Source organism: Chiloscyllium punctatum, chromosome 12 (genome assembly GCF_047496795.1).
Source record: "Chiloscyllium punctatum isolate Juve2018m chromosome 12, sChiPun1.3, whole genome shotgun sequence".
In the NCBI taxonomy this organism is placed as follows: Eukaryota; Metazoa; Chordata; class Chondrichthyes; order Orectolobiformes; family Hemiscylliidae; genus Chiloscyllium; species Chiloscyllium punctatum.
The window spans coordinates 23,202,308-23,216,686 of record NC_092750.1 but is presented as its reverse complement, the minus strand read 5'-3'; the positions used below and the strand labels follow the sequence as shown (position 1 = coordinate 23,216,686).

General features: G+C 38.6%; 1 protein-coding gene across 1 annotated transcript in view; it reads right to left on the bottom strand.

Moving 5' to 3' along the window:
• The window catches only part of ippk (inositol 1,3,4,5,6-pentakisphosphate 2-kinase), an 85,187-nt gene that overhangs the window by 29,056 nt on the left and 41,752 nt on the right, over nucleotides 1–14,379 (bottom strand). The window contains exons 4-6 of the mRNA XM_072582116.1: nucleotides 11,922–11,988; nucleotides 4,390–4,511; nucleotides 267–356 (exon numbers count right to left, since the gene is read on the bottom strand). Of these exons, the coding sequence (XP_072438217.1) occupies nucleotides 267–356; nucleotides 4,390–4,511; nucleotides 11,922–11,988 (279 nt within the window). The remainder of the gene's footprint in view (nucleotides 1–266; nucleotides 357–4,389; nucleotides 4,512–11,921; nucleotides 11,989–14,379) is intronic.

Here is a 14,379-nt window from a genome sequence, read left to right as displayed (position 1 = left end):
GAGTAGAAACATAAATTTGGACAAAGCAGACATTCAGACTCAAGAATGAGCTTTTATAATTAACTCAAATTTACAAACATAAAACTACATATTACTATTTGGCTTTGCAAATGGCAAATGTACACAAAATAAATGAATTTATTTATGAATTAAAAAACACTTCACAAAAGCTTGATAGTTGCAAGAAACTAAAAAATTAATTTTGGACGCATCAAGTTTTTTTTTCCATGGAAATAAAGAGATTTGTAGCTAACTGAATTCAATACCTTCAGATGTTGGTGCATGCAATAGCGACACACACGATGCTTAACATCCTTGGTAATGTGAGTTGAGAAAGGGATAAATCCACATTTAGGCTGTAAGTAAACAAAAGGACAGAATATTTCACTGACAGTTTTTTTTTAAATTGCAAGAAATTCTTCCTGTATACATAAATTCTGCTGTAAAGTTTTGTTGATCTTCACCAAATGCTTTCACTAATACTCCTACAGAATTTCCCAAAACCCTGGGAGCTGAGTAGCAGCTTATTAGTTAGATTCAGGTTTCACTTTCACAAATAAATGTCTGTATATTAAAAACAAAATCTGTACTGTAGCTGCCTAAGTATGACAGGTGGGAAATAAATATAAAAGAGTACAGCAGTAATTAAAACTAGGACATGTAATAATGGTAGGGAGTCAAAGCTCAAGGCTCTTCATTTAAGCAAATTTTAACACTCAGCAAAACCTTATTCCAGTCAAAAGAAGGACTCAATGAGAAAAAAGAACCACCTGTGGTTAACAATGGTAGTCAAGGAGAGTGTCCCATCAAAAACAGAGGCACTGAAAGGCAGAGCTCACTGGTAAACTGAGGATTAAGAATATTTTACAAATTAGGAATGGATGACTAAAAAATTAATAAAAAGGAGAAAAGTAATCAGTAGTATAAAAACAAACAGGAAGAGCTTCCATGGGGATATAAAAAGAATAGCTGAAATAAGAGTGGGACCCTTGAAGGTTGTTGTTGGGGAACTAAGATGCGTGGAAAAGCAAATGGCAGATAATTTCAACCAATATTTTGCATTGGTCTTCACAATGAAGACAACTATAAACATCCCAAAATATAAAAGATAAACATGATGCTAATAGGAGGAAAGATGATGCAAGTCTCTATCACAAGGGACAAAGTAATTGACAAACTAATGCAACTAAAGGCAGACAAGTGGCCAGGACCTGATGGCCTTCATCCTAGGGTTTTAAAGATGGTAGCTGCAGAAATGGTGAAAGTCAAAAAAACTGCAAATGCTGGAGTCCATAGTAGACAAGCAGTACATCCTGACACTGCCTGGCCTGCTAGGTTCTTCCAGCCTCCTTCCTGTCTACACACAAATGGTGAATTCATTGGTCAAAATATTCTAGAGCTTACTGGATTTCAGGAATTGGAGAACTATTAACGTGGCATTCCCTGTTCAACAAGGGAGACAGAGTGTGGAAAATGATAGGCCAGTTGATTGGCATCTATTTACAACGAAGTAGGACATTTAGAAAAGTTTAACACAATCAAAGTCAGCAAGGTTTTTTGAAAGGGAACTCATTGTTTACTAGAGTTCTTTGAGCATAGAACAAGCAAAGGTGGAAAAGGGGTACCAAAAGTATTATATTTGGATTTCAGGAAAGCATCAATAAGACACCACATAAAAGTTTAGTATGCAAGATATTCTCACAGCACTGGGATAATTTGAACATGGATCAAAGATTGCCATTTAACTATTAATTAGAGTTGGGAATAATGGGTCTTTTCAGGCTGGAGAGGCAACTAGTGAGAGCCACGAGGATCAACCCTAGGGCCATTGTAATTCATAGTAAATACATCTGTAGCAAATGCTCATGATTTAAGGAACTCCAACTCAGAGCTCATGCACTATAGTCTGAACTTCTAACACTGCAACACATCAGGGAGGGGGAAGAGATACCAAGATGCTGTGTTTCAGGAGGCAGTCATACCCTTTAACTTAACCTTGTCAAATTTGAGGTGTGGTCAGAGACAGGAGGGTGTGACTACAAGCAAGACACGCAGAGGGATCCAGGAGGTAGTGCTGGAGAAGCCTCTGCATTGCGGCTATATAACAGGTTTGAGACTCTTGCTTCCTGTGTAGACAAGAGCAGGGGCTGTAGAGAGGAAAAGCAAATTGACCATAGCATCGTGGTATAGGAAAAGCAAAATGTCATTATCAGGGATAGTATAGTCAAGGGAATAAACATTGTTCTGTGGCCAGGATACAGAGGTCCAAAAGTTCAGTTGCCTTCTAGAGTGTAGGTTCAGGATCTCTCATCTGAGCTGCAGAGGAATTTGAAACAGGAGGGGAAGCTCAGTTGTTGCAGTCCACATAGGTACCAACGTTATAGGCAGAAAAGGAGAGTTGAAAGATCTAAGCTCAGATGGTATGGAGTCCATTTGGGCGGGGTACGAAACAGCAGCCACTCTATGATACACCAACTAAAAGGACAAAGACAGAGAAAATGCTACAAGGAAAAACTAAAAGAATGTGGAGGTTGACAGTAAGAGCTTCTTTACATATATAAAAAGGAGGGGCAGGATTGAGAGGTAGAATGGTCTACTCCTGACCATATTTCTTATATTCTTATTCTCCTGTCTGCACCAGATACTCCTCCACTCCATTTCCTTTGAAATGACCATTTGTTTTGTATGATTATTAAGTTTTATTATACTTTGAAGTTATAGAACTCCACTCTCCTTCACTCAAGGAAATGTTGGAAGTGACTCTCCATTTTCAATCTGATTCATGAAGTTTAACCAAAATGTGATAGCAATGTGCAAAAACATATTTTGACATATTTGACATGACAAAGACGAAGATTCAATAAATAAAAGGGTTAGCCATGAACCCCTATTCATCTGATGGTAACAACATATGCAACTGGTACTTTAACATCCAGAAGTAATAAGATGAATGAGTTAACAGAAAAATTGTGATTGAACATCCCACGATCTTCACTTTAAATGGTCAAAATGATCAACACAGATCCTACCCAAATATTAGTAACCCTGTGACACAAAACGTGAATACTTTGTCTCTTTTACTTGGGGTTCTAAATGTCCGCTTTCAAAGATTTGGTTTTAAAACTCCTTCAAAAAGTCTCTCTATCTTCAAGTGCTGCTTATGTTGGTAGTTCAGTCTCTTCTCCTGAGACGATGCTGGCCAGGACTCAAGACTGTTCCAAAGAGTGTAGTGACCAGTATAATTTTAGCTTTCATAAAATGGTTAGTTTACACAGCTACTGTTCAATTTCTCTCAATACCTTTTTTCTTAACTGTATCAAACAAATACTGCTTGAAGCTTCCTTCACTCCATTCTCTGTTGCACTGAACTGTGGATGAGTTCAATGGACATCTCCAGACCTCATTCCCTGAAGACTGTTGACACCAGCACTTGCAGCCTGGAGTCACTAGCTTCTGTTTCAGCACTCAGCTCCAAATTGCAAGTTACCTCTCTCAGCAAATACACACCCAGTTAAGATGTAATCACAGCATATTTTAAACCACCACCCATATCCATAACATAGCCAGCATTGGGCTGCTCTTAAATTGTAACGTTTATGGATTCTCTCAAGTTAACTTAACTCTAAATGCCATTTTTTCAGATTACCATTACTGCAAGTTTTACAGACCTCACATCTCCAGCTAAGTACACCACCTGCTGTTTTCAAAGTTCCATTTCTTCTACTTTTATTCTACTAAGCAAATCGGGTAAACCTCTGAATTGCAATTTGTTTCAGGTTTTCTTGAAACCACTCAAACCCATCATTTTAATCCTTAACTGTTAACCTCAAAGTTACATGACCCTAACTTCTTGTATGCTCTATACATCACGGTGCTTCAGTTGCATTCTATTTTCAAGAGTGAAATGTAAATTTCTCAAACTTAAAATCGCACAACAAATCACAAAGTACACATTTGCAATCATTTGATAAGTTTAACTCAACTGAGTAGCTGGGAATGCCAATCCATAAAGGCTAATCAAGATTCAACTAATTGTTGTGGGATTGAACAACACACAAGAATTTAAAAGTAGCTAAGTTTTTTTAAAAAAATGTCTTTACCTATATACTCAAATTAAAATAGTTACTGTTTGAGAACAATGGTCATTAATTTGTGTTAAATACCCTGAACAGTTCACGAATAAAATGATTAGGATTATACTCTACTTAAACAAAACAAATCATATGATGGATCAAAGTAAAATGGGGTAAAATGCTTCCAAATGGGGTGTTCTTCCCACGGGTGGAGAAAATTACCAATCTCAAGACCATGACAAATGATTAGATAATATTGTGGCCAATATTATCAAAGTATAAGAAAGCGAAAATTGTTCAGTGTTCATCCAATTACCTTGATTTCTATACAGAGGGGTGGTCGTTTTTCAATTCGATGACAGGTTTGAAATTTGGTGAGATCTGGGAGGCATAAAGCATACCCACTGAAGGCATCCATTACTTTATTGCAACGTGATCCTGTAAAATAAAATTCAGATATACTTCTGCTTCCCAAGTAGAATCAAGTTATAATTTTAAATTTGTAACAAGACAAATGCTGTAAAATTTAAAACGTATTTCAATATATTCCTTCAAAATATTTTACAGTTGCAAGCTTATTCCAGTTGCTTGTCAACAGCATGACTTTATATTTAAACTCGTGTGCTATTTCTATTCAAGATCTATTCTTTGAACTTGCAATATCTTTCATTTGTATTCGACTCACTCAAGTTATTTTAATTTTTGTGAAATAAAGTCTTGTACCTCTCAAAGTCCATAATTTCTCCTGCTTGATGGGTGAAATATCAATTTTTAACTCAAGTTTACAGCCCACAGAAAGTCAGGGGCATATGATACAGAGACCATCCTAGATTTTATTTTTAAAGCTGATGGCAAAACAGCTAATTCCAAAGCAAAATGATTCTTCACATTTCTCACCATGCAACTCAGGCAGTAGAAAAGTTGATAGTTTCTTCATCTAGCTGAAGAGCATGAACTTGAAAAGGAACAGATTGAAATGGTATACCAGGGCCTATTTTACAGAACCAACACTGGAAACTCAACTACTGTAATAGAGCAACACAACAGACTTTTATTGGCATGAAATAGTCATCGACAAGAGGTCAGATGACATAAAAACAAATACTATTAAAACAATATCATCTCAATTAGTTAGCTGTTGAGTCTGGCAGCAGTCATGTAATTACCAATAAATGAAAACTCTAAGCTTGACCATTAAAACCACTTAATCTTAACTAACCATCTCTCTACTCAACTTTTCCAGTTCATGGAATCTATGTATTCGATGCAAATTTTATGTAAAGAACATCCATACATATTCCCCATACAATACTTCAGCTACTTTTCAAAGAATCAAGTTAAATTCATGAGACATGACCTACCCTTTATAAAGTCATATTGGTTCTCTCTAATCACTAAGTTTCTCTAAGTGCTCAATCATCTTATAATTAAGTTCAAGCATTGTTCCTACAACAGATATTTAAGTTTATTCTATTGGTTCACATCCAAGGTATTGAAGGACTTGAAGCTACTAGTCAGTTCTCCTGTATAGTTTTCTTCCCATCTACTGCAGCTAATTTTATCCTGCAACCACAAAAAGTAACATTCAGATGCTTAAATATTTGGAATACAATAAGACACCGGTATACGTGCTTCATCCACCTCAGCATTCCATTACATTAATCAATGTTGCAGTGATGTTTGCATGGAAAGCTGATTTACGTACACATCAAAAATGGGGAAAAAACATCTGGAACTGCTGTAAGATGTACCTGGGAATTATGTCCAGCAGTAACATGGGCAGGTATGATAGTTGCAGAGTTAGGCAAGAGGTTAAAAAGCAGGACCTCAAGGGTAGTAATCTCTGGATTACTCCTGGTGTCAAGTACTAGTAAGAGTAGGTATAATGAGGATAGGGAGATGAATAAGTGACTGAGGAGCTGTGCTGAGGGCAGGGTTTCCGTTTTTCACCATTGGAATGTCTTCTGGGGTACAGGTGATCTGTATAAGAGGAAAAGGTTGCACCTTAAATAGAGGGGAACTAATATCCAAGTGCAGAGATTTGCGAGATCTACCCGGGAGGGTTAAGACTGACAGGTGATGGATTCTAAATAGCAGTGAGACAAAGAGAGATAGTTGAGGTTAGTACAGAAGTTAAAGAGAGCAAGTTAGATAGACAAGGGAAACAAGGTCATGGCAGGGAACGAGGGAAGACTGACGAATTAAACTGCATTCTTTTTCAATGTGAGGGGCCTGACAGGCAAGGCAAATGAACTCCGGGCATGAATGGGTACATGGGACTGGGAAGCATGACTGAGGAAAGGACTGGCAGATCACTATACTGGGTACAGATGTTAAAAGGAAGGATAGCAGGGGAGGCAAGGAGGGGGGAGTGGCAGTTTTGATTAGGGAAAACATGATGGTACTTAGAGGATATTTCTGAGGGATTGTCCAGTGAGGCTGTACGAGTGGAACTGACAAATAAGAGGAAATGATCACTGTGATGGGATTGTACTACAGGCTCTGCCAATAGTCAGTGGGAAACTGAGGAGCAAGAAGATCATAGTTAACTGTAAGTATAATAGGTTGGTATTAGTAGGGGATTTTACATCCCCAAATATAGACTGGAACTGCCATCGTGTTAAGGGCTTGGATGGGGAGGAATTTAAGTGTTTTCAGGAAAACTTTCTTAATCAATCTGTAGATGGTCCTACAAAACAATGGGAAAAACTTGACCTCCTCTTGGGAAAAAGGCAGGGCTAGTGCCTAAGGTGTTAGTCGGGAAGCACTTTGGGACCAGTGACCATAATTAGTTTTAGAAGTTATGTAAAGGATAGGTCAGTCCACAAGTTGAAGTTCTAAATTGGAGTAAGGTCAATTCTGATAATATTAGACAGGAACTTTCAAACGTTGATTGGGCAAGGTTGTTTGCAGATGAAGGAACATCTGGCTAGTGGGAAGCTTTCAAAAACAATGTAAAGAGAAGTCAGGGCCAGAATGCTCCTGTTAATCTAATGGATAGAGCTGCCAGGAGTAGGGAACATTCAGTGATATTGAGGCTCTGGTCAAGAAAAAGGAAGCATGTATCATATACAGGCAGCTGAGATCAAGTGAATCCCCTGAGTCGTATGAAGGTGTACAAATATACTTAAGACGGCAATCAGGAGGGCAAAAACAAGAAATGAGATAGTTTTGGCAGATAAGGTAAAGGAGAATCCAAAGAGATTCTACAATTATATTAAGAGCAAAAGAGTAACTAGAGAGAGGATAGGGCTCCTTAAAGGTTAACAAACTTGAAAAGAGTGCACATTACAGAAAGGAGGTGCTGAAGCTCTTGAAATGCATAAAGATAGATAAATACCAGGACCTGATCAAGAGTATCCCAAGAAATTGTGGGAAGCTAGGGAAGAAATGCGGAGCACCAAGCAGAGATATTTGTATCATCAACAGTCATGAGTGAGGTGCCAGAAGACTGCAGGATGGCGAATATTGTGCCATTATTTAAGAAAGGCTGCAAGAAAAGGCCAGGGAATTACAGATTGGTGAGCCTGATGTCAGTGGTGGATATATTGCTGGAGGGGATTCTGAGAGACCACACTGACCAACATTTACAAAGGCAAGGATTGACAAGAGTTAGCCAGCATAGCTTTTGCATGGGAAATAGTGTCTCTCAAATTTCATTGAGTATTTTGAAGAGGTGACGATGTAGATATATGAGGGCAGTGCTTTGGATGGTGTCTAGGTACTTGTTGACAAGGTACCACTTGGGTAGACTGGTTAGTGAGGCAAGATCACAAGGGGCACATATAAGATGAATAGCCAAGGGTAGGGGAGTCCAAGAACTAGAGTGCATCGGTTTAAGGTCAGAAAGGAAAGATTTAAAAAGGGACCAGAGGGACAACTTTTTCCACAGAGTGGTGCACATATGGAATAAGCCGCCATAGGAAGTAGCAAAGATGTGTAGAATTACAACATTTAGAAGATCGGTAAATGGATAGGAAAGATCTAGAGGGCTATGGGTGAAATGCAGGCAAATGGGGCCAGTTTGATTTAGGAAATCTAATCAGCATGGACATGTTGGTCGACTGGCTTGTTTCTGTGTTGCATAGCTCTTATGACTCTTAAGCAATTAAAGAACCTGGACTACTTTGAACATGAATACGGTTGGGGATAACAATAATATTCATACATGCAGCAACAATAGTTTTTATGCATGATTTGCAATTGGGACTTCATCTCAACAGTCCAGTACCTAATTTGCACAATAATGTGAACCAAGCATGAAAGAAGGAAATCCCTTTATTTTATCAGCTAGATTTCTTAGACTTTTGTCAATTTTCCAAAAGGCAACATGACACATGCTTGAAGAGGGCAGCACGATGACTCAGTGATTGGCATTGCTGCCTTAATGCCAGAGGCCCAGGTTCGATTCCAGCCCTGGATGACTGTGTGTGGGTTTCCTCCGGATGCACCGGTTGTCTCCCACAGTCCAAAGATGCGCTGGTTAGTTGGATTGGCCATGGTAAATTGTCCATAGTGTCCAGGGATACACAAGCTAGGTGGCAAGTTAGTTGGATTGGCAATGGCAAACTGCCAGGTTACAGGAATAAAATGGGGGTTTGGATCTGGGAGGGTGCTCTTCAGAGGATTGGTACAGACTTGATGGGCCAAAGAGATTTTTTCCACACTGTAAGGATACTACAATTCTAAAAAGGCCGAATGTAAAAGCAGAGATTTTTCTAATTATCAGGTGAATGGAGGAACATTTCAGTAAGACAACAGTTTTTTTTTAAATTTACTAGCTCACTGTGCGCCATAACCAGCACTTCCATGGAAATCAACATTAGACATCAACAGCTCTGATTCAGAGGATCATAGAAGCTTTAGAAGCCAACAAAAGGTGACCAAACAAGAACAAAGAAGGAGAAAACAAACTGAGGGTAACATAGCAAGTAATGTAAAAAGAGACAATAAGAACTTTTTTAAACATATTTTTTAAAAAGATGTAAGTGAACATAGAGCCATTAGAGAATTAAGCTGGGAAAATAATAACTGAGTGCCATGAAGCTGCAGAAAAGCACAGTAAGAACTTTGCATTAGTCTTTACAGAAAAGTAAAGTTCGCCAACACTCCTTCAACATTCCATGCACAGCAAACAGGATGCCCATACAGCAGGAAGGAAGGTTTGAGCAGTCAAGGAGCTAAAGGAGGGGTTAAGGAAGTAAATACAATAACAATCACAGAAACTAAAAGGTACTTGGAAGACTAACGGGACCAAAAGATCAAGAGTTCTCATGGACTAGATAGGCTGCATCCTAAGTTTTCAAAGGAAGTAGATGGAGAGATGGTGGATTTACTGGTAGTATCTTTAGACTCAGGAAAAGACCTAGATGTTTTACAATACTCTAACTACAGGCATATTAGCTGAACTTCTATTGAGAAAATGTCAGAATCTGTTATAAAAGATGTCATACAGCTTTAAAAACACAATTTAATGAAACATGGTTTCACAAAGGGGAAGTGGTACCTGACAAAACTTCTTATAGTTCTTTGAGAAATTAACAAGCAGGTTAGGTCATTGGAACCAGGAGATATCTGGAATTTTAAAAGGCACTTGATAAGTTACTACATAAGGCTTCTTTGTTTGGCAATAGTTTATTAACATAGACAGAGGATTGGCTAACTAATACAACACAGTTGGAAAAAGGGGGCATTTTCAGGATACAACTAGTGGAATGCTTCAGGGATCAATGCTGGGGTCAGAATTATTTACAATCTATATTAATGACTTGCATGATGGAAGTGAATACACCATGTCAAGTTCGTGAATGTTACAAAAATAAATGGGAATGCAAGTTTAAGGATGACACAAGGAAGCACTCACCAAACCAGTCCTGAAATGGTGTGAACTGCTTTGGGCACCTTATCTAAGGAAAGATATACTGACATTGCAGACAGTTCAGAAAAGCTTCACAAGATTGACTGTGGGCATGGAGGAATTTTACAAGGACAAGTTGAGTAGGTTGGGCTTATTTTCACTGGGAGGTTTGACGAACGAGAGATCACATTGAAACAACGTTAAGGGAGGAGGTGGTGTTTGAAAGATTATATGGAGTGAGGTAATTTCCCTCTGTGGGAGAACCTAGGACCAGAGGGCACAGAGTTCGTGGTCACGCATTTAAAAGGTAGAGATGAGGAGGAATTTCTTCTCTCAGAGCAAAGTGAAGCCGCAAATTCTTTTCTGTAGGGGCTGTCGTAGTCAAGTTGTTAAGTATACCCAAAGCGGAGATAGACAGATTTTTCTACTGGAAGGGAATTAAGGATTATGGGGAAAAAGTAGAAAAGTGGAATTCAGCATGATCAGCTGAGCAATGATCTTGTTAAATAGTAGTTATTCATGGCATACTTCTGCTCCCACATCTTATGATCTGACTGTCATATATTTGACACGTATTCCTCCCAAGTGTTCCTTTCTCCTCTGATTAGATAGCAAGTTGGTAGTTTGATACTGTCCTAGTAGTCACTATTCAACTAAGTTACCAGCTGAGTTTGTCCCCAGTCCCTTCTGTTGAGCGCTATAAAATCTAGCCATAGCTGTTTCAAAACAAAAGACAATGGGTCTGGATATCCCATTGTCTGGTTCAAAGATAGACAATAAACCTCAGTGTGGCTGATTTAAACGCAACACCTTTTCACTGTACACAAGGTCAAAAAATTAAAAACCTTTGAATATAATTTAAGTATACAAAGTTGTGTAAATCATACCCAGATTCCTCTGTGACAAAATAAAGGTAAAAGAAAATCATGTAAGATGTGATAACTTGGCATGTCTTTAATTAACCAAATATTCCCAAGACGAGCAAGCACTTCAAATATCAACAGGTCAGTGATTATATAAAAAGCTTCACTCTCAACTTCTGTTTTTATTTTTGTGACATGAACATCACTGGCCCAAGGCTATAATTTATTGCTCATTTCTAATTTACCTTAAAATGGTGGTTATGAGCCACCGGGTTTTGAAACACTGAAGTCCATTTGGTCTAGGTATGCCACATAACACTAAGAGAGGATGTTCCAAGGTTTCAATCTTGCAACAATGAAGGAATGATGATATATTTCCAAGTCAGAATGGAGTGTGGATTGGAAGGAAACAGGTACGCGGTGGCATACCTATGTAACTACCGCTCTTAAACTTCTACAATGTAGTGGTCATGGGCTTGGAAACTGATGTCTGCAGAGCCTTGGTGAATTTCTGTAGTGCATCTAGAAATTGAGTCATGATGGCTTGAACTGAACTTCCTGGGTGATTAGATTTCTGTGCATTTGCTGTCCTGGTTCTTTTAGGTAGTGGAAGATGTTATGGAGTTAGCCACATGGAGCTGCTTCTGTGTATGTTGTTCACTTTGTTCCAGTGGTGGAAGCAGCAAAAATTCCTTGCCTCCTCCTGTAACCACTATATTTATATGGCTCACCAAATTTGGCTTCTCTTCAACGGTAACCAGAGGCTTCTGATATTGTTGAATATTCCTAACACATTCTCAGTTCACGAGTATTATGGTAGGGGTTCTTAGGATAGTATCCTACACCCATCCATCTTCAGCCGATTCCTCTATGAACTTCCCTCCATCATAAGGTCAGAAATGGGGATGTTTGCTGATGATTGTACAGTTTTGACCAATATTTGCAACTCCTCAGATACTGAAGCTACCTGTCTGTGCCTATTTTCAGCACAGCCTGGGCAACATTCAGACTTGAAGACTTCCATTCCTTTTAATCCAGCCTCAACAAGCTTATAATATTGAAAGAATAGATATTCAACTCCTTTATGGATAAGACACAAGAGAATTTTTAATCACTTTTCCATCATACCTGGCCGTTCTGGTTGGATCTTCATTGCCAATTGTCTTACAAAGTCCAGTGGTAGCTGTATAACCTCCTAAAAAGAAGCAGTCAAAGTTATTTCTAGGTTTCTTAAAGACACTTCATTTCAAGCTAGCACATTTTTACATCTGGTCACCACTTGATGTAACTAAGAATAACAGTGCAGCTAACTAGAGGGAAGACGGGCATTTGTCAAATGAGGCAGTTCAGTGAGGCTGTGTCCTTTCTTCTACATTTTCCATCCTCCAACATTTATTACAGGAGAAGATGCTGATCAATGATTAACTGGTAAGTTAAATTACATATAATAAATATACTTTCAACATAAGGCAGGCGAGGGCAATTCAGGCAAGGCAAGGTGCCTCTTGTGATGTGTAGGAAGCAGTGGATGCACCATATGTTTATGACAAAATAAAACTACAGGATGTGTCACCAGCTGCAAAACTTTTGAGTTCTGAGTTTCAGGATCCAAGCAACAGCAGGAGTCACTGTGGTGAATCAACACAGCAGAGAACTCTAGGGAGACTGTCACACTTCAGGTTAGGAGCATAAATGCAGAAAGAAAACAGGTGACCAAAAGGCTATCCAAAAGAAAAACGCAAATAGTGTAGAAGTCCTCAGAGTTGATCTAGATTGCTAACCAGCTTTCCATTTTGGATAATAGCAAGGTCAAAGATTTCTCAGAGGAGTGCACCATCAGCCAAGTCCATAGAACACAGTAACTCAGTTGCTTAGCAGGGGTGAAAGAAATATGCAAGGGCAACAGTGATAGGTGATTTCATAAACAGAAGAACAGACATGAATTTCTGCACTCTTCAATGCAATTACACTTGAGTCATGTATCATCTTGGTGCCAGGATCAGGAATTTTAAACAACAGCTGAACAACTTCCTTCTGGGAGATTGAAAAGCCAGTGATCTTGGTCTACATCAGTAACAATAACATGGGAAGGCAGAGGGATAAGATCCTGAAACCAGATTTCAGCGAGCTAGGAAATTTAAAAACAGGAACTCAAGAGCAGTAATCTCAGGATTACCCAAATGTTACATGCTCATGAACGTAGCAATAGGAAATCAGAACAATTGAACGAATTAGTCATGGAGGACATTCGATTTCTGGCCAATTTATTCAAACTTCCTCTTATGTTCATGAACATGTAACATTTAGGTAATCCTGAGATTACTGCTCTTGAGTTCTGAGGCAGGTATGACCTACAAAAGAAGAAAGGGTTGTGCCTGAGCAGGACTGGGACAAACATCCTCAAGCATATTGGCTCATACTGTTTGTGGGGTGGCAAAGGTAAACTAGTAAAAGAAACTAGAAAAGTATTTTCAAAATGAGCAGGAAAATTAAAGAAAGACCAGTGTTTAACAAGACCAAAATGCAGAATAAATTAAAAAGACAAAGTTAAGGGCATCCCACATTACTGCACGCAGCATTCCTGATGAAACAGGTGATTTAAAGGTATAAATGGAAAAGAAGGAGCATGATTCCATTGCTGTAATAAAGGCATGGTTACAGGGTAACGAGTACAGAGAACACAATTGAACAGGAATAGGTCTCATTTCCGAAGGACATGGGCAGATGAAAGGTAGATGGCACAGCACTCTCAAGGAATAAGATCAGTGCATTAAGATAAAGATACAGAATTAGTTTGGGTCGGAGCTAGGAAACAGCAAGATGCAGCAAACATTGGTGGGAATTGTTTATTATTATAGTTTGGTGGCCTAAAAGTTGTGCATGGTATAAATCAGGAAATCAGACATACATGTAGTAAGGGCAATAAGTGTAATACTGGCCACCTTCAACTAATATACAGATTGGGTAAATCTAATTAGCACCAACGCTGTGGGGGATGAATTCCTGCAGTTGTAGAGGAGATGGGCTTCTGAAGCAGTACACTGAAAAACTAACTAGGGATTGGGCTATTTTAGACTTAGTAGAAAATCATTAGAAAGGGCTCATTAATAACATTTCAGTCAAGGACCAGTAGGAAAAAGTCAAAATTTACAAAAAGTTTGAATGTACTTTAGCTCATTACATACTAGCTACTGTTTAATAAAAAAATTCACAATCTAAATTAAAGATTTGGATGTGGGGCCCACACAATATTTTCAAGTTTTGCTGATGTCACAGAACTAGGCTGGAATGAGAGTTAAATGGATGCAAGAACACTTCAAGAAATTTGGATAAGCTCAATGAAAGGGCAAGAAAATGACAGGCAGTACTGAGTTTTTATTGAATTTCCTGCTTACTTGCAGAGTCTATTCTTTCACCAAATAATGGGTGGGGGTTAACAAATGTTGATATTTGAAAGGAAAATCTACGTCCTTGTTCATCAACTCACTAAAAGCTAGTATGCAGGGCCACCAAGCAAATCGGAAAACAAATGGCATGTTGGCCTTCGCTGTAAGAGGACTTTAAAATAAACATGAGTGCGTGGTAT